A 24,971-nucleotide genomic window follows, 5' to 3' on the forward strand; every position below is an offset into this window, starting at 1 on the left:
CGATGATGATAAAGCGACAGAACGATGGTGATAACGCGACAGTACGATGGTGAAAATGCGATAGTACGATAATGAAATTGCGAAATCACGATACTACGATAACGAAAATCGCGAAAATACGATAGATCGATGGTAAAAACGCGACAGTACGATGGTGAAAACGCGATAGTGTATCGTATTATCATCATCGTACTATCGTATTGTCGCGTTTTCGTTATTGTAGTATCGCGTTATCATCATCGTGTTGTCGCGTTTTCGTTATCGTAATTTCGTGATTTTGCGTTTCCATCATCGTAGTATCGCGTTTCAGATCAATACATTCAAAGGCGATGGTCCTAACGTAATTCCGTAGGTTTGCTCTGATAAATGAAGGATGTACAATCGGCAGGTAATATCTAAATTCCACCATGCTTTACCGGTCGTATGTTTTCTTGTAATTTAAATGGAACATTTTCTAGTATAGCTTTTAGGCCTACTTTTTATACCAATTATCATATGCTAAGGTCAGGTTTCAATATCAACTATCAACCTTTACTCTGTAACGTAGCGTGGTCATTTAATACAACAAACATAACCTTTTAACCAGTTTTATTTGACATAGCAACAGTCTTTGATATTTAAACATGACATTTTTACGTAAATATTATCAAGTGATGGTGACCTTATCAATCTAGCATTTCTACCCCATCTCTCTCTCTCCCTCCAGATAATTATATTTCAGCATATATATTTAATTAAGCAGTCTAGCCGCTATGTAAAATTACGCAATTCGTCGTGCCTTTTCTTTAAACATATTTAATTTTGATCCCGGAAGTAAATGGTATAAACAACTAAGTATACCTGTTTAACCCTTGGGCTACATGTTTTGTGACAGGTTTGATCATTCAGAAAGCTTTCAATATTTTCTATTTTGATTCAAGTATTACAGTTTATCATCTTTCTCCGTAACATATTAGACAATGATTTATAGAATATACAATATTCCGAACCTTTCAAACCTGTTACATTACAAATCTAACTGAAAGATAACTGTATTATATCAGACATCCTTCTATACCTCGATATAAACAGACAATATTAATGGTCTGTAATGCTTAAAAATTTTATCTTAAAAACAGATGAAACAGCATTCCAAAAAGATTTTATGTGTACTTACATGGTACGAAAAGCAATACTTTTAATATTGCACATGAACCATTATAAACAGAGTCATAAAGGGAGGTAATAAAAACAATAGATTCAATTAAAAATTCTTGTACATCCAGCAATATTCAAGCCTTTGACAAATGTTGAAGAAAGTAATTATCAGAAATAGGGTGAAGAAAGTAATTATCAGAAATAGGATTTAACTAAAAATTAATGTATTTTTATGTTTATAACGGAAAATGTGGCAGCCACATTTTATACAAAGACAAAGAAATGTTCACACTGTTCGATCTGGATGAAGCGCTAATGTCACAGGACATGTTGAAATATTTAACTCGTTTCAAACGACTAAGATTATGGTAGATCATATTTCAGAAGTATAATAAGCAATATTACCATTAGTGTTATATCAGCTATGCTAGGGAAAGATCGACCGTCGTAATTTACCAGTTCTTATGAACAGATGCTATATGAACCAAAGGCATTCAACTGAAGGTTTTACGCCTGTATAATTAATACACTATTTGCCTAACGCTTCAGGCTTCCGACCCTTTTATTCATTTTCATATACAACGGAAAATGTACATAAAAATACAAAACAAATGCACACACAATATAAATAAAAAGTTCTAATTTCCAAGGTAAAGATTAGCCACAGTCAGGCGGCGCAAACTACCTCCGCAATCACTGGTAACGTCCGGCGCCGACCACAACACCTGATAACTGACATTAAAGCATATCAATGTAGCATAACAATACTTTGTTTGGACAAGACCGCATCACATACTGACATGAAATCATTAACATTACCATTTGATATAATAAGATACTATCTGGACGAGTCAGATTCCTATTTTGACATAATGAAATAGTTGTTTGATAAAATGACACTACTTGGAGAAGTGCGACACCGCATTAGCACATATTAACATAGCTTTTAAACACAACAAGACAATATTTTGACAAGTCGACTTCACAATTTGACATAAGAAGACATTTTTTGGATAGGCTCACCGCATGCTCACCACACAATACCGTAAATTGTCATCGACATGATAATATACATTTTGAACAAGTTAGCATCACAATTCGACACAGAAATAACATAATTATATGTTTGAGAAAATAAAACATTATATGAATAAGTTCACATCACTTTTTGACACCATTATTTAGTTATTTAACATAATGACACTAGTGTAATAGGGTAACATCGCATTTTGAGATTTAAACATAGCGGCTTGGCATAACTAGACAAATGTTAGACAATTTTATACATATGTCAACATAATAGCATGAATGTGTGACAATATGGACGACAGATCATGAAATGTCCCAACAGCTGCGTCGTTCCATACAATGTATGTGAGGATTGTTATATATTCATCCTCTCTCACGAACAAGTTATTCAAACCGAGTCTGAGTCGTTTTCTATGCCTCAAAATGACTTTCATTTGTATATTGATTTGATCATTCTTATAATTTCAACTTTTGAATAGTTTTAAAAGCTGAAACTAGCGAAGAATGTTTGCCATTTTTATTCTAACAGTGGTAGGACAAGCCTACTATGTTTTTTCTGTTTTGTTTTCATACAACCGCTCAACATCATTCGTAAAACATTTTCCAAAACTAAATTTCAAAATACATAAGAATAATTTATCACTGACAAAATGAATGTTTCTACTAAACGTGTTGGAATTTTTGTGCATTTCTAGACTAAATAAGATACTATATATGTACAATGTTAGCTTTTTACATAACGTTAATTGGCAAGTAAACTATTCCTTAGAGATAAGATCAAAGTTCACTTTATATTCTGATCACAAAAACAACAATAAACAGTTGAAGTAAATAACACTCCAATTAAATATGCAGTTTGGTATTAACACATTAAGATAAAGTGTACATGTGTGATTTATTGTAAATCCATAATATATTCAGTTTCGGTTATTCATTCATTAGCCGTATCTGTTTCAGTCAGACAATATAGGTGTAGCTTGCCCTTATGGTTTCTGGCTTCTTCTGTCTGTTCAAAAGAATAAAATGTCTATTTAAGAATTATCAAAATGGTTCATCATGTATGAATTTCAAATTACATGCAAACGTAAAAAATTGTTTATCGGATGCTATTATGTGAAAATACTTACTTGCAGTTCAAACAGCAGACGAAATATGTTCGTATTCGTGTTCTGGAACTAGAATTACATATCAATAAAATTTATTTTTCCAATTTCTACTCATATGGATATGAATAACTTAATTAGTAACTAAAACAAATCTTGTAAAACAACAACGTAGGAGTGACGAGATAGCTTAAAGAAAACTTAACATAATCTCTATGATAAATATTTCTGTTAGTAAAGTTTCTAATCCATTATCTAGACTTTGATTTGAAACAGCACGCCTTAATGCCATGTACAGTCTTTAAAACAACTATAAGAGGAGAATTAGGTACAAAAAAACAATCATTTACCATAAACATTAACACGATTCCCAAACATGACTTAAATGAACATACCTTGAATTGATTTTATTTTCTCATATTCAACTGCGTTTGAACTGTCCGCACTGCTGGAGTCTAAAAATGAATATTGATTTCAACAGTTTATGGCAAGAATATGACGAGATACTATACATTTTCAGTAAATTGCAATCAATTTGACCTTAAATTCTCCTTTTAATTTTATTCATAACATTATACATGAACGTGATGCGAAACTGTTGTAGGCTTATCAAATACGAGGTGTGCGAAAAGCTATTTGCCAAAATAATTATATCAAAAACATGACAGTTCAGATACTTTTATCTTCAAATATGATATTCGAGTCCAAGAATCTGGTTTAGTTACGATAGGAAATAAACCAGCAATACCGTGATTTTGACTTCTGATTATTAAAATCATGCAATGTTTCATACTTGGATTACATGTGTGTTAATATTTGTGTATTTATTTTTCTGTTCGAATGATATATCTCCGTGAAAGAAATGATACTAGATTATTAATTTGTGTATGTCAGCTTTATATTATATTTAATTCTAACTAATTAAGACTCGATTCATTTATCTAGTCGGCAAAGAAAGCTGAAAGTTATGTGTTATTTTACAACGATTCACTGTTCTGACGTCACAATTATTACGTCATAGAGTAAAACGGAATAGTGGCGCGTTGGAAAAGAAACCAACAAAAACAGGCAACTATCTGATGGACTTCGCCAAGGATATACTTAGAAGCCTTGGTAACGTGTTAGAATCGAAATAATATATCTCATTTAGTGATTCGCTCTTGAATAAACTCATTGTTTGTCGTTCAGATGCGTAGGCCTATTATCATACCACTCGGGCTGCGCCCTCGTGATATAATTCCTTCGCATCTGAACTCTAAACAATGATTTTATTCAACGACAAAATCACTGGATGAGATATATTATTTCTTAAGTAAATGTAGGATAGAATTAACAAAAAGGTTTTTCAATTGTCTTTGACATTTTAATAACCAAAATCAATATCCGTGAATTTGGCAATTTATAGCATACCTTGAAATTACGGATTTACTTTTCATTTAATTAACATATTAAAAGAGAACAATACATGTATGGTGGTTAGTCGTAAAATATCACTTTAAGTCCCTAGATTATTACAACACAGGTTATTTACCATTTATTTCTTCCATGACGTTGTAGTAAACAGCATGTAGCTCAGTAGACATATGTTCTGTAATAATGTTACATAATTGGAAACGAAAAAATATTCTAACTATGCGTATACTGTGGTGCGTTAAGATATGACTTTGCAATTTTTGATATAAATTAATTTCTTGAGCCACAGAAAGTAAAATGTTTAATGTTAAATTATTTCAAGTTTTATTCGCGAACAGCTTCTATATACTGAAAGAATTTATACAAACAAAACTACCACCATAACAAGAAACTGTGCCAGACAAGACAAAGCACCTTCCAACACAACCGAGTCCCAAATAATATTTCTGTTGATGCTGCTTTACACACACGCCAATACTGTACTATACACTGGTTATTGTTCAACATTTGAAGACGTAATCTATCTTTTGACAACCAGCTGTTTATTAATTTGAATTATATTTAGAACTGAAAACAAACCGTCATTTCTTCTGTGCTCAATATTTGAAGTTGTATTTTCGAAAGATACATCTGTTCCTTTGCCATTTCTGAAAACACCGAATATATGAGATGTTATAAAATAACAAACGGAAGACCCCTCTCTCTCTCTCTCTCTCTCTCACACACACATACACACACACACGCACACGCACACACACACACACACGTACGAACGCACCGCCCCCCCCCCACATATACACACACACACATACACATACACCCACTTCGAGTACGCGTGGTCGTGGGTTCAATCCCCGGCCGCGTCATACCGAAGACGTGAAAATGGCTCTCTTGCTTGGCGCTCACCATAAGGAATGAGGTGTCGGGAGCGGTTCAAATAAGTTGTAGACATTGCTTCACAATCGGCCTAAAATAAATTAGTATAAACTAAACTAAACTAAACCTACTTTCAAAATTGATACGATCTTTTCTAATTATAGCAATATTATATACGATGGGTACTCAGGGCCACTCTTAGCTGTGAGTCTTTTCAGTGTTGTTATATTTTCTGGTCTTTTGGAATCATGGAGTACGCCCATTTTGACTGTAATAGAATTCCGCTCAAACGTGTGCTAGGGGGCGTGAGGGTTGTCGCACCTTACATTACCTCTCATGTACAGATTCAATCAAACCGAGTCAGCTATTATTCTACTTGGTTGCCTTCTATGATTCCAAGGGATTTCTTTACAAATTTTATTGTTAAAGTTTGCTTAGATGTTAGACATTTTATCCCTTTTAGTGACCTATTTCTTTTTGCAGTTATATTGGTCAGTTTTGTTTTGCATGTTGAATGACTTAAAAAGAACTTTGCAAAAATATATATGTTTATATACTTTTCAAAAGAAATAAAGTAAAAGGTACAAACCTTTGAAGACTTCGGCAATTGAATTTCATAAAGAGTTTAAACGCCAGTTTATTTGATTATAGAAACTGAGGTTTATTATATGTTGATTATCGGTAAAAGCACATCAAGTCATATAAAGTACACACGTTCACAACGCATATCTTCTAAAATTATCCATTTAAGTAAAATTTAATTAAGTAACAGTACGTTTAAAATAACAAATGATTTCCACAATCAATTTCTGCAAAGGATATCCGTCTCATTTGTTTGGCTTCACATGCGTCAGAAGGTTAAAACGCCCAAATAATTCAGAAGTGTAACAGATTACTGTACTTAAGCAATATGTTATAATACCATCGTAACCATGGTAAGGATACTGCAAAGAAACAGTCAGTCATACTGAAATATGTTGTAGAATAAAGTATATGTTTGTTTAATATTTGTTTCCATGTAGTTATGTTTAAAAAGTATCTTTTAATGCGTATTATGACTTGTCTGTTAATGACTTGCATTTCATATAATATACGATGCATATATTACAGTTTTAAAATTTATTTGTTACTATTAGGTACCTTTTCTTTATAAAATAGCAAATGATAATAAAATGCTTACCTTTGCGTAGATTGTTTGTTCCAGACGGCAAATTTAGAAACGACCATGCCAATGACTACAACAATAAGCAAGGCTATGATAACCCCCATCACTATAATAGCTGTCTGCGTAGAGTCGTCTGACTCCTGGTTTTCTGGCAAAATTACAAAATAGAACGATTCAATTCATAAGAATAACGTCACAGTTATGCATATGTTTATAGTAAAATAGCATAGCCAAGGGCGATTTTCATAAAGATGTATCTAATATCAAGTTGTATATGTTTGTTTTTGCATTCCTAGAATATTTATCAATAATTATTACACCATTATCCACGAATCGTGCTATTAATTTTACAAAAATTCCCAATGTGGTTTATACCCGTAATAACATTTAGTTCTTAAATATGTAGTAGAAGTAAAACTCTCTTTATGATTAATTGCACAAATTGATAGTGTTATTTCCGTGTCTATGTTCATAGCGTTGTTACAACCACATTTGTAATAAAAACCAGATTTGTAATAATTATAACATTTCTCGTTTTTATTACAAAAGTGGTTGCAAAGGTTCAACCACATTTGTAATAACCATATTTGTAATAACTTTTTTTTTAACAATGTGCGTATAATAGGTAACCTTTGCAACCACTTTTGTAATAAAAACGAGAAATGTAATAATTTTTTAAAGTAAAATATGTCCATGAACAAGGATTTCAGGTAAAACATTTGGAGTCTTAAATGACCCAGGACAGTTTAATTCGACCTGCACGTGCATAATATCGCATGCATAATCTTGAATATCACGTGGGAAAACACATCTCCCGAAAAAAAATGTTTGCGATTTTTATTACAAATCTGGTTATTACAAATATGGTTGAACCTTTGCAACCACTTTTGTAATAAAAACGAAAAATGTTATAATTATTACAAATCTGGTTGTTATTACAAATGTGGTTGTAACATAGCGTGATAAGTGCAATAAATACTATTCATTCTTTGAAATAACGTTAAATAAGATACGGCTCTAAAAGGCATGACATGCACATTTTATTCACTGAATATGTAAATGTTGAGAAAAGAATTTATTTGTTACACTTTAAATATCTGATATTTATGATATGATACGCATAATATAATTATACTTTACCTGTAATTAGAGAGCACAAATGATTATCAAAGGGCGTGTAACATCCCCTTGTGCATTTGCCGTCATCTTGCATGCACAATTTGTCAATACATTGGCTATTGCAGGACGTATTACATTTTGGACCAAATAAACCAACCATGCACCCAGGGAGGCAGTTTCCTGTTATTTGGTCACATGTACTACTTAAGCAGTGTTGAGAACATTTTGCTTTACAACTGATACCATAAAATCCAGGTATGCAGCTATTACATGCAGCCCCAGCAAAGTTTCCATCACAAGTTAAACAGTGTCCAGAATCTTTCTGACATATTCCATCACGACATCGTTCGGGACAGTCCAATTCACATTCCGGTCCGAACTTACCGGAAACACATTTTTTACAAAAGGAACCATTAAAATTGCCTGAACATCCGTCTAAACATTTCCCGCTGTCCCGTTTACATGTATTACTCTTGCAGTTACCAGAACACGCTGCGTCACACATGTTTCCGAACATACCAGTTGTACATTCGGAACATTTTCTTCCAGTAAAATTATTATTTACACATCCAGTTGTACAATCTCCAGAATTCTTGTCACATAATCCATTTATGCAAGTCGACGGACATGACATATTGCATAACAATCCGTATTTACTCGCTGTACAATTGGTGCAGTCCGTGCCGATAAAAGACTCGCGGCAATCACATTCTCCAGTAGTAAGAGAACAATTAATTGTATTACATCCTACTGCGCAATGCTTTTCACAAGTCACTCCATAGCTCCCCTCATTACATTGTGTACATTCATTATACGATGTGCAACGTTTGCAAGACTGTCTGCAGTTATTACCACATGTTTCCGATTTACCACTGTCTTCAATGTCAAATTTAAATCCGCTATAATATCCGTCTTTGCACTTTGTGCATATTTCATTGGAAACGCAAGAAGCACAGTTTGGAGGACAGGTAATTTCACATAATACACTTGTGTTATGAAAGCCATCTTTACATTTGATACATGTTTCATTTTCGCATTCACAGTTAGCCGGACAATAAGCATATCGGCAGTCATTATTGGTACCGTTGCTGTAAAACCCTTCTTTACATTTGCTACAATGCGATAAAGAATAGCAAGCTTTACAGTTGGAAGGACATTTTCCTTTACAGTCCTTTCTTGTTCCAAGGAAGTAACCATCAAGGCAATTGGTACATGTTACTGACCAGTATTTATCACAAGCTATGCAGTGTTCTGGACATTTAATATAGCACTGGGCGCCCCTGTAACCATCAATGCATCCTTTGCGACAATGGTATTTTATATCCGTATATACAGGATGTACGCCACAATCAGTTTCAACGCAACACTTACAGTCCGTCCTGTTGTAACATTCCAGTGCCGACGAGACTACAATTTGATCGACAAATGAAGTTCGGTGATATTTTCTGTATATAGTTTTACTTATATTAATTTAAGTACAATTTTATGCAATAACACAGCAATTTTATCTGATATTTGATTTCTTTTCTTTCTTGAAATCTTATATATTTTAACTATTGTCTGAATATACATTCTACTCACCTACTATCAAACGCAAAATGCAAAGTCTTAAGTAGAACGTCATCATTTTGCCATCTGCTGAATAAGAGAAATACTCATTTACACAATTATTCCGCAACAACACAAGGAATAAAATAAGAAAAGGAATGTTCACTTTCCAAGAATGCAGTCGCCAAAACGATATCCTACAACAGAGTATATATGGAAGTGTGGATGAATGACATCTACGTATGCTCTAATGATTTGCGACATTATACAGTATCCTCAGAGAAAAACAAGGAAAACGTTCAAACAGGAAAAGATATGCACAGAAAGAATAGGGTTCGCAGACTGTAACTGTAATGTATGTATAGATATTGAACAATTTCAATATACACGAGAATAAATGGACAATAGATGGACAAACTAACAGAACAGTAGGACATCAAGCACGGACACAAATAAAGGACCAAAGATTGATACAGAATTGTAAAGAACACTGGCGCAAGCACCACTGTGTAGCATAAATCGGTTATTGTAACAATGAAAACAAGAACTAATGATATAAAAATACAGCGACAAGATCAAACACAACAAGAAAACTCTACCCAAAAATGAGCAACGCGGGAAGCCGCTATTATACGGTCTGTGGCAAATATAATATTGGACAGATTACACTGGCCAATGGTGTTCATCATACCTCAGCCGTAACCACCTATAAATATACGTTTCGATTCCCGTGTTGATCAGTTAGATAATAAATAAGTCCATTTCTGAGAAATAAATGCTTAAACATTGACTTTTTTTTCGGGAATGATCGTTGCTATGCGAATGTTATGAGTAAACAGTCACTCTAAAGCTAAAATAAAGGAACAAACAAATATCAATAATGTATGACGGGTAACCTTATCTTGCACGTCTCTGGCGACTGTGGTTTTACTTCATGTCAGATCTCGTTAAATTTGCATTAACTGAGACAAGATCGGAACATTTTGTTGTTTTGTTTTGTTTTGTTTAAAATACTTAAGGGAGTAACTCAAATGCCGTGGCGACCGACAAAGCAAAACTGGAACATTCTATTTAGCATTGTTTGCACGTGGATATTTGTTCATATCTGTTGGGTTTTTTTGTTCATTTTGGTTGTGTTATATATGATATTCCTCCTTTAAATTTTATTGATTAGTCAGTGTTTACTGACCTAGTTTTAAGACATCGTGTAACTTGTAGTCCAGAGGATTCTATTGTGTTGTGTAACAATACTGATAAACAATTATTTTTAGAAAGGATTTTCCTTGATTTTCTAGAATGTTCTTTTTATTCATTCTTAGTGTTACATGAAAGTTCTGGAACCTTCTATGATATATTAAATAGGGTACTGTCTGACAACAGGCTAGAACTTAGATTATAGATATTAATGAAATCTTTCCTGTATTTTTAATTACAAAATATTACCAGTTTAGATATTTAATATTTTGAAGGATTATTTGAAGGATTTATTTAAATTGTGGAGAGGAAGAGAGGAATTATCATTTTTGGATATACTAAAGTTACTTTTGAACTGTTGTGAAATGCTGTGGCATTTATTGTGATTGAATTTAAATTTGACATGGAAAGAATGTAGACTATTTTACATATTAGTTGCTGGTTTGTCTTTCTGTTACCTTTATCTACTGTAACAAGAAATTGTTACCCTCTGACGTAACAGTTGAAATATTACAGATCAAGAAGTCCAGGTCGTCATAAAATACTGCAATGCCAATTAAAAACTTTTTTCGCTCTGGTTGTTTTTTAAGCACGGCTTTCAACAGCAGCATCATTGTATTATGCCAATAAAAAAAGAGATTCCACCATGACGATTAGACGTGAAAAACAAAAGAATTGAAACCACCTACTAACTTGCAAGCCCGCCCGCTTAGCTCAGTAGGGAGAGCGTAGGTCTACGGATCGCGAGGTCGCGAGTTCAATCCCCGGGCGGGGCGTATGTTCTCCATGACGATTTGATAAAAGACATTGTGTCCGACATCATTCGTCCCCTCCACCTCCAGTAATTTTAATAGTTTAAGAAATATGGCTCACTCGTCTGACAAATTTTTTTCAGAGCCATGAACACTCGCAAAACTATGCAAAGTGAACATGCATACACAAGTTGACATATGATCATATCTATGAAAAATATTAATCCTGCTTCCTTAAGAAAACATACAATCTTTTCTAAATAACGATGAATCGGGGAGACATATAAGTTACTAGCAGCACAACATCTACATTATATATGATATTCCGTTATGGGTGCTGTGTCATTACCAAACTATTAACCTTTATTATTAAGAGGGTGATGTTTCAGAAGCTAACTGAACAACAAATACTACTTCTGAATAAAATATTCGGTGTGTGTTTTTTCGACGGGGCTTTGTATTTACGAAGCCCTTAATTTCACATTATGCTACAATATTGATTAGTATCAATTTAACTGTTTTTGAAATATTTTATTTACATTGTACCTAAAAGTTCAAATTTCATCTGCCGTTGTTTTCTATTGAAAACATGATAGATTGAATTGATCTAAATTTTTTACACTTCATGTTTCAATCTGTAAGGCAATAGTTACCCTCAAAACATTTGGTCCTACTTAGGAAAGCGAAGTCTTTGATTGATAATTCTATGACTATTTAGCTATCTATGTAAAATATTTCTAGATCCGGCATTGTTTTTCAAAATATGTCCTACTTCAAAATCTACGCATTATTATATAAACACAAGAACTAAACATCACCGCTGATTTCCAAACAAATGAATCAAAATAGAAAAAAAAAGATATCTGTCACCAATGATCATTTACAGGTATGATGTGACCCTAAGAAAACATATCAGTCATAAGGAAAAAATAAATATAGTATATAATATATATGATTACGTCATTGAATCTCTCAACATTTTGTAAAATTCGTTTTTCATAGCTGGAAAGGCACGTGTAAAATCAAAACAATAGAACAATATATGTATTACTTAAAATACTTGCCATGCCCCGACCAAAAATCTACTGAAACAAGTATTTCTACTTTTTATGACACGCGCACCATGTGCTTTCAGATGTATTTTGCATATCAATCGAGACAAACCCTGTAGATCCGCTTTTTCGGAAACATCTGGAATGAAGACTTTCTGTAGTGTAATGATACCACATATAAATTAGTTTATATATAATTTGTTGTTGAGCTTGATGCATATAGAAAGTGTGCATGTACTTATATGTATTTACTTCCTTTCTATCTATTTAATTATATATTCAGATGTAGATAACAATCCGTTTGCACCTTATAAGATTCTTTTACTGGTTGTAGGTGCAGATCGAAGTTATTTGTTTTGGCGGTAACGAGGCTCTACAACCATTGAATCTTTTTCTTGTATGTCATGTTCAACATATAATAGTAATTCAATAAATAACTTCCTTATAGCACTCTGTTCTAACTGTACTATACCCCAACGATAACTTGATGTTTACAAACATGAATATATATAAATACATTAAAATGGAACATAGAGAATTCAACATTTTTTCTAACATATTTTTAGTTTTAGTACAAATAACAAAATATCTCAGAGGTAAAGTATATTGTCCATGTCCGTGTGGGTTCGAAACTCCGCATCAATATTTAATTTTTATTTCAATTTTTGCATAAAAATCTAAGATTCCACCATGTGCTCTGTGACAACACGACAGAGAAATATCAAATGCCGATATGGCAGATGAGAAAGGTTTAGCATCATATTAAAAATGATATTCATTAAATGTATGCACTTAAAGGTCCACAACTAACACCCAAACGAGTATTATATGAAAACCAGAGTTTGTAGCTGAGACTTCCTATTTACTGAAAATATGACCCAATTCATCGGATCTGACCAAGAGGTCATGAATATGTTCAAGAATAACCAACAAATAAACAAAAAAAGATTGCCAATTTCAAACCGAAGGTATGGTTTCCGACTGCTTACGAACACGTCGCGCATCTTCGAATTTTTTCGGAAGAATCATCCGAAACGAGACTAAAATTTATAAATAGATGCAACATATATTATATAGGCCCAAACGATAATATGATTTTTACAAACTTAGCACAGGGAATTCAACATTCTTGTAACTCACAAAAACTTCATGAAAATCATTCTAATGATACAGGTAATATACAGTTATACTACAAGTTTTCGGGAGGCCAATTAAGGCCCTTCCCGAATAAAAGTGTTTTCACAACACCATCTGCACACCTTTTCAGTTAATCTCTTTTCAGCATAGTTTTAAGAATAACTATCTTACACTGTAGAAACAAAATGTGATTGATATTTACCTAAATACACTGATTAAGGTACATATGGCTACATTAATTCAATAGAATTTTAGACATTAAACACATTCTCTTGGCCTAATATAATTTATGTCACTGTCAATTTGAAACTAAAAATTTGTACATCTCATATTTTTCATGCAAATCGTGTATAACTATCATCATGGAAATACAGTTATTTTGTCGCGCGTCTTTAAACGGATACTCGTTTGAATTAATTTTAAAATCACGTGATCCCGAAGAATTTCCGACCGATTACGGAAAAGTTGTAAACACGAAAGTAGGACAAAATGACCACCCATGTCAGTCTAAGAAAATACAGAAACAATCATTTGCTTCTCTGTACTCGTGTTGATTTCAAGGGAATATTGAACGGCTATCGTAATGTTTAGTAGCATATTTCATAATGTGTAGTCTTGTTTTATGATTTATGTCTATTTGTCTTTATTTTGCACCTTTAAGCAAATAATGAACATATTATTATGTTATATAAAGGCAAATACAAACCATCAAAGAATGAAACGAAAATATGGGCACAACAAGAGCTGTCACTATTGGTGACAAATGCCCCCGAAGCGTACCCAAGAATGCTACAGTTGTCTGCGCAAATTGTGTCAGAATAGTTTAGGTATGAATCATTTTGTGACCTTGACCTGACCTGAGAGACCAGAATCATAAATGCGACACATCTTCTCAATATGGTTAACATTTGTGTGAAATTATTTTCAAATCCTTTGATAAATGGCAGAATTATGAAACAGACAAGAAACAGACCATGTTAACCTTTGATTTCTAAGTGTAACCATGACCTTGAGCTAGGGGTTTGGGTTTTGGGCAAGATACGTCATCTCATGATAGGGAACATTTATGCCAGGTAATTTTAAAATCCATTCATCGATGGCAGAGTTATGGACCGGACAAGAAACAGACCCTGGTTCGAACTGTGTCTTCTAAGTGTGACCTTGACCTTAGAGTTTGGGGTCAGGGTCTTGTGTATGACATGTCGTCTCATTATGGGGAAAATTTGTGCCAAGTTATTTTAAAATCCCTCGATGAATGTCAGAGTAATGGATCGGACACGAACCTGTAAGTGTGACCTTGACCATAGAGCTAGGGATCTGGGTCTTATGCAGGACACGTCGTCACATTATGGTAAACATTCATGCCAAGTTATTACAAAATCTCTTCATGGATGGCAGAGTTATGGACCGGAAACGAAACAGACCTTATTAACCTTTGGCCTCTAAGTGTGAATTTGATCTTGGTACTAGGGGTCTGGGTTTGGCGCATGACACGTCGTCACATTATGGTAAACATTATTACCAAGTTATTTCAAAATCCCTTTATGCATGGCAGAGTTAAAGCCCGGAAGAGAATTTACACGCACGCGCGCACTGACGGACGGACTGGCAAACGGACAGTGTGATTTTAATATGCCCACCTTCAGTTGCATAAAAATGAAAACGAATATGAAAAAAAACAACATCTGAATAAAGCGAGGTTTTGAGCGTTTAACATATTCTTTTTATCACAAGTTATCTGTTTCTGTTTTCTAATTAAAGAACAAGTAAATCAAACAAGCATTTTACTGTATCATTCAACGCGTCTAAAAAATATAAAATGACGGATTTTGAAAATTACAGCAAATAAGTTATCGTTATATATTAACTATATGTTTGTCTACGTACCAGGTTTGAAATCCAGTTCATTCGTATAACTGAAATATATATCTTTTCAGGACATTTTCCCGCAGAACATGAACATGAACTAGTAAGGACCAAATTCTTGTTTGCAAAGAAACTTAAAGATGCAATAATGGTAAACAAGGAAGAGTAAAAAGAGCTTTACAAACATAACTTCCTGAATACGCGATAACATCTAAACTAGTGAAAGAAATGACGCGGGTATCAAATGGTTGGATTAGCGTTTATGTTACCGTGTTCACTATTACTGACACTGTCCTGTAACGTAGGAAGATGATCTGGTGTTTAAACGCCCCATCAGTATTTTTACTGACACTGTCCTGTAACTTAGGAAGATGATTTGGTGTTTAAACTCCCCCTCAGTATTTGTACTGACACTGTCCTGTAACTTAGGAAGATGATCTGGTGTTTAAACTCCCCATCAGTATTTTATTGACACTGTCCTGTAACTTAGGAAGATGATTTGGTTTTTAAACTCCCCATCAGTATTTTTCCCATGACCCTTCCTAGGCGTTGCCGCAATGTATTCATTTATATGTTCGTGTCTTCTTCGTAGCTTTATTTTTCTATATATGTTGTATGTATGTTTATCATACACATACTCTGCAACAGGCTTGCAGTCTGAGGGGCCATATTTTTGGAACGTTGTTTTTCCTGCTGGATATTTACCATAGTACTTCTGTCTTGTTAAATCGGATGCTATAACTATTCTCAGTTATCATATATCACTTGTTATTCATAAATCGCTTGCTTAGTCGTAGGAGTTTTTCATATTACTTGCGAAATAAATGAATAACAGATGAAGTTTTTTCTGTGGGACTATTTTTCCATAATTATTGAAACTGTATACAGAAAACAACACACAATAAAGTATCATTTCAAGAGTATTACATACTAACTGCTTTAAACTGAAATAGGTAAATGGTTACAAATTGCAAATGTGTATACAATAAACACATATATTAGCACAAACAAGACGAACAGATATAAAAGTAAAGGAGTAAATGACATTTACACTTTCATATGAAGGGTTAATCGGTCGGTTTGCCAAGTGTTGTAAAATTTAATGCGCCTTTAGCAGAATTTGAATTTGAACCAACAAATCAGCTTCCTTAACCGTAACAGGAAGATAATTCCTTAACCTGGGATCAGTTTAAGCAAAACTGCCACTACATACATCACGCTCTAATCTGATACATTGTCTTGTGGTATTAGAATTATAATCGGTGTTTCATCGCCCTAAAAAGGATGGGAAATGATCATATAGAACCTTAATGTCAGGTAAGATTTATAAACTGTGCGGGCAGCCAATGAAGTTCATTAAAACTGGTGAAATATGTTTTGGTTGATACAAGTTACTTTGTTATTAACATATTGAAATGTTTCGATCTGATATTTGGTATATCACACAACACGGCTTTACAGTAGTCTTGTAGGTTACTGAGCAACTTTGTGGCATTGCTGTAGCGATACCGTCTGTGACCTTTCATTACACACATCTAGTTGTAATCGTTGTCTGGTTAGAGTGCCTTTACATAAGTTAGTGTTATGTTAATATATATGAAGTTTGTAAACGATGTTTACAAATGAGCATTCTGTACAAATAAATGTAATAATAAAACAATCCATCTCCGTCCTAATGATTTCAACTTCATAATAGTAATGAAAACGCCTTCATTATTCCAATGCTACTTTTTATACCAACATTCATTAAAACTTCAACATTAAGATGCTGCAATGCATAACAGTACCATTATAAGCAAAACGAAATACGCTTTTTGATATGCACACACACTGGTTTACACACATATGTCTTTATTGTATATCTATAACATTGTAAATCTATAACATATCCAGATTCGGTTAATCATTCATTAGGCGTATCTGTTTCATTCAGGCATTTCCGTAGGCAATTTCTAACTTCAGAAATCTGTAAAAAAAAGGAATAAAATATATATCATTATATCATAAACCATGATCAGTATGAACGATTTTCAGCTTGAATGCAAACAGAAACAATGTTCTTCAGTTTCTATTACCTTAAAAGACTTACTTGAAGTTCGTTCAAACAGCAGATGAGATATGTCCATATTCGTGCTCTTGACCTAGAATTATAAAATGTCTCCAATTCAATGATACAGGTATGATTAACATATTTAGCGAATTAAACAAATCATAGAAAAGAAAACAATGGAAGAAAGGAGTAATCTGATACCTTACAGAGTAATCTCTATAGATCGTCCTTTACGTAACAGTTCAAATCCATTATCTTGACTTGGATCTAAAACTGCGCACATTAATGCTAAACACCGAAAAAATATTTCAAAAGGTACAAATAAGAAATACAACATAAAACGATTATTTACCAAACAATATCAACAAGAATCTTAATCTTACCTAAAACGAACATACCTTGAATGGATTCTATTTTCTCATATTCACTTGTCTTTGAAATGTCTGCACTGTAAGAATCTGAAAATAAGTCAGTCTATGTTTTGTTGTTTTTTAAAATATAACAGTTTGTGGTAAAATCATAACGAAGTACTACTTTGCCTTTTCATGGACGGTAGTGGAAGTGCAAGCTAACGTCCACGCCCTCTAGCCCCGGGTAGAGCATAACTCAACATTTACACATGCTATAAGCACCAGAATGTAATTTAGAGACATTCGCAGATGTATTCATACTTGAAAATAAAGTTAACGTTTAGATTACGGATTGATTATTGTAAAACATTTTAATAGAACAATACATACCATAACCGTAAGTCATGAAAACTTAGTGTAAGTATCTAGATCATTACAAAACAGGCTACTTACAATGACTTTTTTCCACGTCATTGTAGTAAACAACATGTTCCGTAGAGGACAAATGTCATGTAATGAAATGTTATGTGATTAGAAATGTAAACAATACTCTCCAAAGACGTATTGCGTGGTGCGTTAAGATACGAATTGTATGAAAACATACAAAAGTAACTACTCATGTTTTTTAGCTGCTACATACAACCAGCTTAATTTGTATACATATTGAACAGCAATTAAACTGATTGTAAGAACTTGAGCAAACCTTCATTCCTCCTGTGTCCAACAATCGAAGACGATGTCTTACTTTCGAAAGATACCCCTGCATCTTTAGGGCTTCTGAAAACTCAGAATACAGAAGGGTTTACATCATAGGAAAAGAAAGACGGTCAGGAATACTAAGAAGGCGGATTTAATACAAATATATACTCAAAACTTAAAAACGCATACTTGCTTTAAGGCAGATAAGAAATGTACTGTTTGTAAGTAAAATCCTTAGGAAGATATCTTGTTAAAAACATATGAAGCTGTTTGAAATACAATTCTTGAAAATCATCTAACATTATGCACTGTACAATGAAGTCACAAAAATACACACAAGTGGTTTGCATTTACCATACAGATAAACATGATGAAACAAGAGGGCCATGATGGCCCTATATCGCTCACCTGAGTACCATTGCTCTTAATGATAAGAACAAGTTTTGACATAGATCACATAGGCATACACTTTAAATATCATCAGGATAAATATTTTCTTGTAACAGTCCCTTTTGACCTATGGGTCACATACTAGTCATAGCCAATCTCCATACCAAGTTTGAGGGTCCTTGGCTCAAATGCTGCATTTTTATACTAGCATGACTATTCCTTACCCCGGAAGACTTAAATAACATTTAAAACCAATCTCATTAGATGCTGCTGAGGTATATTCATTAACATAAAATAAAGGGAGGTAATTTGTCATAAATTCAGTCAAAAGTTATCTACCCTGTTTGTCCGAGTCCACCTGATGGCATAAATGACATTTCAAATCAGTATCTTCATTGGTTACTGAGATACACCCATTTTAATTTCAAACAAAGGGAGGTAATTTGACATAAAGTCGTCCATAGTTATCTACCCTGATTGTCTCAGTCCAACTAATGACAATAATGAAATTTCAAATAAATCCTATAGATACTTACTGAGATAAATCCATTCTTATTAAAATCAGGGGAGGTAATCATGCATTGCATTGTATATGCATGTAGAAGAAACAGAGTACAAGCCTTTACAACAATATATTCGAAAAGTAAGTAAAAGTAGAAATTTATAAATAATGTTTCAAACCAACCTCATTAGAAGCTGCTAGGTATATTCATTTACATAAAAGATAAAGGGAGGTAATTTGTCATAAATTCAGTCAATATGTATCTTTACTGATTGTCCAAGTCCATCTGAGGGCATAAATGAAATTTCAGATCAGTATCTTCATTAGTAATGGTAGTTCTGCACGTTTGGATCGAACTTTTTTCTACAATATAGAATTTGATTAAACTCTAAGGTCGGTGGTTCTACCCAGGTGCCCGCTCGTGATGAAATAATGCACGGAAGGGCACCTGGGGTCCTTCTCCACCATCAAAGCTGGAAAGTCGCCATATGACCTATAATTGTGGCGACGTTAACCCTCACCCCGCCCCCCCCCCCCCCACCCCACACACACACAAAAATAATGAGCATGAGTGTCACGTGTATTTTTGCTTATTTGATAAAACACAACATTTTGGAATACTTTTAGGTGGGAAATGTCACAAACAAATGGGAGCGAGATTTTTCTGTCAAAATGTCTACAACAAGTACACAGTTTAAATGCGCAGAATGACGGAACAGTTAATGAATTTGGCTTTCAAAACAATACACGGTATTTATATACTTCACTTGTTACCATTTGTCGTGAAAAGCGTATGAATGATTATGCTTACTTGTCTGTAGATCGCCTTTTCAAGACGGCAATTACGGCAATCAAACTAATGACCACAAGAAGAAGCAAGGTTATGATAACCCCCATCACTACAATGGCTGTCTGCTTAGAGTCCTCAATCTGACATATCCTGTTTTCACATTCATTCTGACAGCTCATTCCGTATTTACCCGGCACACATTGTGAGCAATTATTATAAGATGAACAAGTGATACAATTGTCCCGGCATCTATGAGTACAGTTATTTAACAGAAGACGATCTGTAATGTCAAACTCATAACCATTATATTTACCTCCTTTACATGTACTACACGTATCTTGTGATGAACAGTCGTCACAGGCAGATGGACATTTACTAATGCACGATGAGCTTGTACCATAGTAACCACTTTCACATGACACACACGCGTTATGCTCACATTTACAGTGTAACGGACAGTAACGATATCGACAGTCATTGAAACCATTTGCATTGTAATATTCATCAATGCATTCTGTGCAGTAGGTGCTTGATGTACATGTTTTACAGCTGGTAGGGCATTTCGAAGAACAGTTGTAACTTGAGCCGGGATAATATCCCGCTTTGCATTTTGTACATCTATATGAGGAATCTGGGCATTCAGTGCATTCAGGATAATCACATTTCCGGTTGCAACGACCTCCTCTATATCCATCAATGCAGCCAATGTAACAGTTGCCTTCAGGAAAGTAGCCGCGTGGTCCACAGTCACGATCTTTACAACATGCACAGTCAGCTTCACAGTTAGGATCAATAGTGCCCGTGTCTGTAAAAAAGTTCTTGGAATGTATCATACGCATAGTTTCCGCATGTTTGTTACATATGTTACTTAAACAAAAGTTCACATTTCCGTTAATTTCGTTCTTAAAGGTCCAATACTAAGGAAAGTCAACATTTTAATTTCTTTTAAAAAGCACAGAAACTATTTCATTTTATTGGAAAATGAAAGTTGGTATGTAGAAATTTGAAATAAATCGCAGTATATGTACAATTATTTTTCTATGAAGTATGAAGAAAGTTAAAAAGACCTGGGGGGTCATTCTGTCGATTCATTGAAATTTCAACATAATACACATACATTTCTTTGAGTTCCAAAGACCTTCTGTAAATTTTGACCTGCCAATCTTCATTATTTAGTGTCTTGCAGAAGTCTATGCTCTGGCTGTGAAAAAAATTGCCAACTCACTTTCCCTTAGTAATGGACCTTTAATTAGTATCAGTGATAACAAAAAGAATAACAGAAGTTATGATAACAGGAGTTATTATAAAAAACAACAACATGTATTTACCCATTTCGCATACAGCTCTTGATCTTAGGACAATCCAAATGCATACTACCAAGGCGGGAATCTATAAAGAAATACACGCTTATTATCCTAGAATTATCTTTAAAAGCGGCGACTACACTACGATAATTTTATTTGTGTAACAGAATATTAATCGGGTAAAATTGTTTGATTCACGGATTTCATTTGTTATGTCATCAAATTAGACAAATGCATTGGTTATAAATAATTTCCCGGATTTTTCTCGTGGCTGGTCCTTTCTCTCTACCACCTGGGATGTATCACAGATCTTTAAGACATGATGAATCAGTGGAAAAATCACCTCCTTATCTGGAGGACTATTACACGTGTACCTTTTCGTGAAAGAAAGATAGCCACCCCGTGTAAGTGGCGGGCAAATATAAAGGTCTCCCCGAACTCAGTGATGTTTTATTTTCTGGTAGTTTATGATCATTAAGTTCATTCATTCATTTCTTAATAATTAAGGTCTAGTTCAACTGGTGTTAGATAGTATAAGGGGTGCTTCTATTTCATTACTTCTCATGAACAGAAGTAATCAAACCGTGTCTGCTATTATTTTGATTGCTTGCGTTCTATGCTTCCAAAGAATCTGTTATAGATTTTATCCTTAAATGACCGAATGTTTGTATGCTGATACTTGTATAATTTAAAGAATTTCTCGAACATACAAGAAAAAATAAAAAGAAAAGTTTTAAATGACATATTTGCAATTACTGAGCATGTACTACATGTACAATTGTTTGATTCCGGAAAATGGATTTTGATGACACTTAGTTTACCAGACCCCAAATCATACACACAACCGAGATGACGCATTTACGTAGTTTGCCACATGTATGACATTAAGTAGTTTTGGTTATTGCTTATGGGATAAATCTTACGAAAATTTGCTTCTCCTCATAAAATAAACAAACGTGTTTGTAAACATGGACGGTTCCAAACTGAAGGGGAAGAAGCATTTTATAGAAATATTTCTTTGGCAATACAATACATACCCGTAGCCCTGACCAACCTATAAACCGGGCCAGTCTGTTTTGTATGTACAACAACTCTGTTGACCCATTTAAACGAGGAGTATTTAACTTGACTACATTACGTGTGCGTGTATACAACTGTTTATAATTAGTTTACATCCTTTTAAAACATGTAGCTCGCCCGCTTAGCTCAGTAGGTAAGAGCGTTGGTCTACGGATCGCGGGGTCATGAGTTCCATCCTCGGGCGGGGCGTATGTTCTCCATGACTATTTGATAAACGACATTGTGTCTGAAATCATTAGTCCTCCACTCTGATTCATGTGGAGAAGTTGGCAGTTACTTGCGGAGAACAGGTTTGTACTGGTTCAGAATCCAGGAAAACTGGTTAGGTTAACTGCCCGCCATTACATGACTGAAATACTGTTGAAAAATGGCGTTAAATTCAAAACAAACAAACAAATTTAAAACATGTTGTTTACCATTATAATAGATTTAAATTGTACGACCAGATGTTTGTGCGAAACAATTGCTCTGTAATAGTGTTGATTGATGAAGCTGTGTCATTGTTGTAAAGGGTTTTCAAATGTTTCCTGGAATGTCTTAAATGTCGGTGCTATATTAAATTGTGCCATTGCATAAATTAAATGTGTGCGATATGCAATATCTTTACAATTTAAGTTATATAAAACAGGGTATATAAGGTATAATAGAAAACTAGCAAATGGATTAGCGTAAACACTCAGATATTTTATTATTGACTCAGTGAAGAAATTGACAGTTTAAATGTGGGGGGAGTCATTTACAAATACTATTAGAAAGGCAATTAAATTCAGTATTATAATTTGTTTAATTGAAACATTGTAATCCAACGACAGAACATTTAGAGCTATAATTTTAAAATGATCGGTAAATCAGCGAGATGACAGCGAAATTTGCTTAAATCCGTGACGTATTTTTAACGTTTGCTTTATAAGGAAGTATGGCGAAAGTATTCGTGATAAATGTTATGAAATATTGTGAAATGGAGACTTTTAAATTTAAAGCAACGAGGCTTGATTATAATACGCACCAAACTTTCAATTAAAGTGTTCAGTACATTACCTATCACACGAACACAAAAACAAAACATGCAGAGAAAAGCAAGAATTAAATACTAACCGATGTTATAAGTCCGTTCATTTTGCACATTTATAAATCAGCCCTTCTTCCTCCTTGATCCTAACATATAAAATTACTGTAAACTAATAATTTTTATATGAAAACATTAAAACAGGAAGTAAAAAGAAACTATGACAAAAAAAAAGAAATTCAACACTTCTTTACCTTACAATGGTCATATTTAATTTTACATATTTACAGTTGTCCTTAAAAGTAAATTGTACAATGAATCATTTATTTACACTATACATTTTCCTTTATTTACATGAGCAAATAAACAGGAAAATACGTGTTGATATCTCATTACTTTACAAACATTCTATGTACAGTTTAAATGCCGTTTTTCATAAAAGTACTAGTATTCCAGTCATGCATCGGCGGCCTAGACACAGTACCAGTACTGATTTACTGATTACTTCACCATGTCAAACAGAACAACATAATAGGAATATAATTCATTTCAGACACATTGTTTTCTGTAAAAATTAACATGATAAGCATTCCTTCACCAGGAAATCGAACTCGTAAAACATTTAACCCTTATTATCATTCGTCCAGTTTCTGTAAGTCCTCTATATTTTCGATTTCGTAGCAAAAGTCATCTAATTTAGCCGTATATACTTTAGCTTATGGGATCGTTTAAGCCTAGATGTCGCTTCCGTTGTATGCCATACAAAATGATACATCTTTTAATTCACCTCGAATATAACAAATTGCGGAGTTCTCTCTCTATCTGATACTATTATCGTTTACATATGAAAAGCTGATTCAATACTAATTTTTAAATATTAACTTTTTGACTTTGTTATTGTTATCAGACGATAAAAGGCTTGCTGTGTTTTTTTTTCTTTTTATAAATTCGGACAACCTTATTTCAGGGGTTAAATTATCCATTTCATCCGAGCTACATTTTCTTTAGTTTCGATAAATAACAAAATTATCAAATAACTGACTATATAAATAAGGTATCATCAAAAAAATTGTGATAAGGCCTAGAAGAGAATTATTTGTTTCCGTTAACATGCTAAAAAAAGAAGCGTAGGTAGGTCGGAAATATTTTTATGTCAAAGAATGAATACAAATAGGGTGTTATGCCTTTAGAGCATCAGTAAGACTTAATTGATTTCTTACATCACTGGCCATGTTTAAAGCATAAAAATACTTATAAATTAACTTAAATTTTTTTTAAAAAAAATCTCCAAGCCCATGAAAACATTTAGGATCGGGCCAAAAACTGAGGGTAGGTCTGCATACCGGAAACAAACATTTTTTACGCCCAAGATTAATAATTCAATACGTTCATGATTAACTATAGTACTT

At 33.7% G+C, this 24,971-nt stretch overlaps 2 protein-coding genes across 6 annotated transcripts; both read right to left on the reverse strand.

Annotated features, from left to right (window-relative positions):
* Positions 1 to 580: 580 nt before the first annotated feature.
* Positions 581 to 16,071, reverse strand: LOC123527661 (scavenger receptor class F member 1-like). Of its 2 annotated transcripts, XM_045307268.2 has the most exons (9): positions 15,413 to 16,071; positions 9,424 to 9,480; positions 7,864 to 9,249; positions 6,739 to 6,871; positions 5,262 to 5,329; positions 4,801 to 4,857; positions 3,665 to 3,724; positions 3,294 to 3,341; positions 581 to 3,172 (listed from the first exon to the last, which is right to left on the reverse strand). In XM_045307268.2, the coding sequence occupies exons 2-8, from the start codon at positions 9,467 to 9,469 to the stop codon at positions 3,301 to 3,303; spliced, it is 1,791 nt and encodes a 596-aa protein (XP_045163203.2). In that variant the 5' UTR covers positions 9,470 to 9,480; positions 15,413 to 16,071; the 3' UTR covers positions 581 to 3,172; positions 3,294 to 3,300. The 2 variants fall into 2 exon arrangements, with proteins under 2 accessions (XP_045163203.2, XP_045163204.2); XM_045307269.2 differs by lacking the exon at positions 4,801 to 4,857.
* A 222-nt stretch (positions 16,072 to 16,293) lies between these two features.
* LOC123527662 (proprotein convertase subtilisin/kexin type 5-like) lies at positions 16,294 to 23,852 on the reverse strand. Of its 4 annotated transcripts, none has more exons than XM_045307274.2 (7): positions 23,652 to 23,852; positions 21,501 to 21,561; positions 20,194 to 20,977; positions 18,495 to 18,568; positions 17,840 to 17,899; positions 17,481 to 17,532; positions 16,294 to 17,357 (listed from the first exon to the last, which is right to left on the reverse strand). In XM_045307274.2, exons 1-6 carry the CDS (start codon positions 23,679 to 23,681, stop codon positions 17,492 to 17,494), a joined length of 1,050 nt encoding a protein of 349 aa, XP_045163209.2. In that variant the 5' UTR covers positions 23,682 to 23,852; the 3' UTR covers positions 16,294 to 17,357; positions 17,481 to 17,491. The 4 variants fall into 4 exon arrangements, with proteins under 4 accessions (XP_045163209.2, XP_045163210.2, XP_045163205.2 ...); XM_045307275.2 differs by having other exon boundaries at positions 17,467 to 17,532; XM_045307270.2 differs by having other exon boundaries at positions 17,825 to 17,899.
* Positions 23,853 to 24,971: the final 1,119 nt, after the last annotated feature.

Source organism: Mercenaria mercenaria, chromosome 14 (genome assembly GCF_021730395.1).
Source record: "Mercenaria mercenaria strain notata chromosome 14, MADL_Memer_1, whole genome shotgun sequence".
Lineage (NCBI taxonomy): Eukaryota > Metazoa > Mollusca > Bivalvia > Venerida > Veneridae > Mercenaria > Mercenaria mercenaria.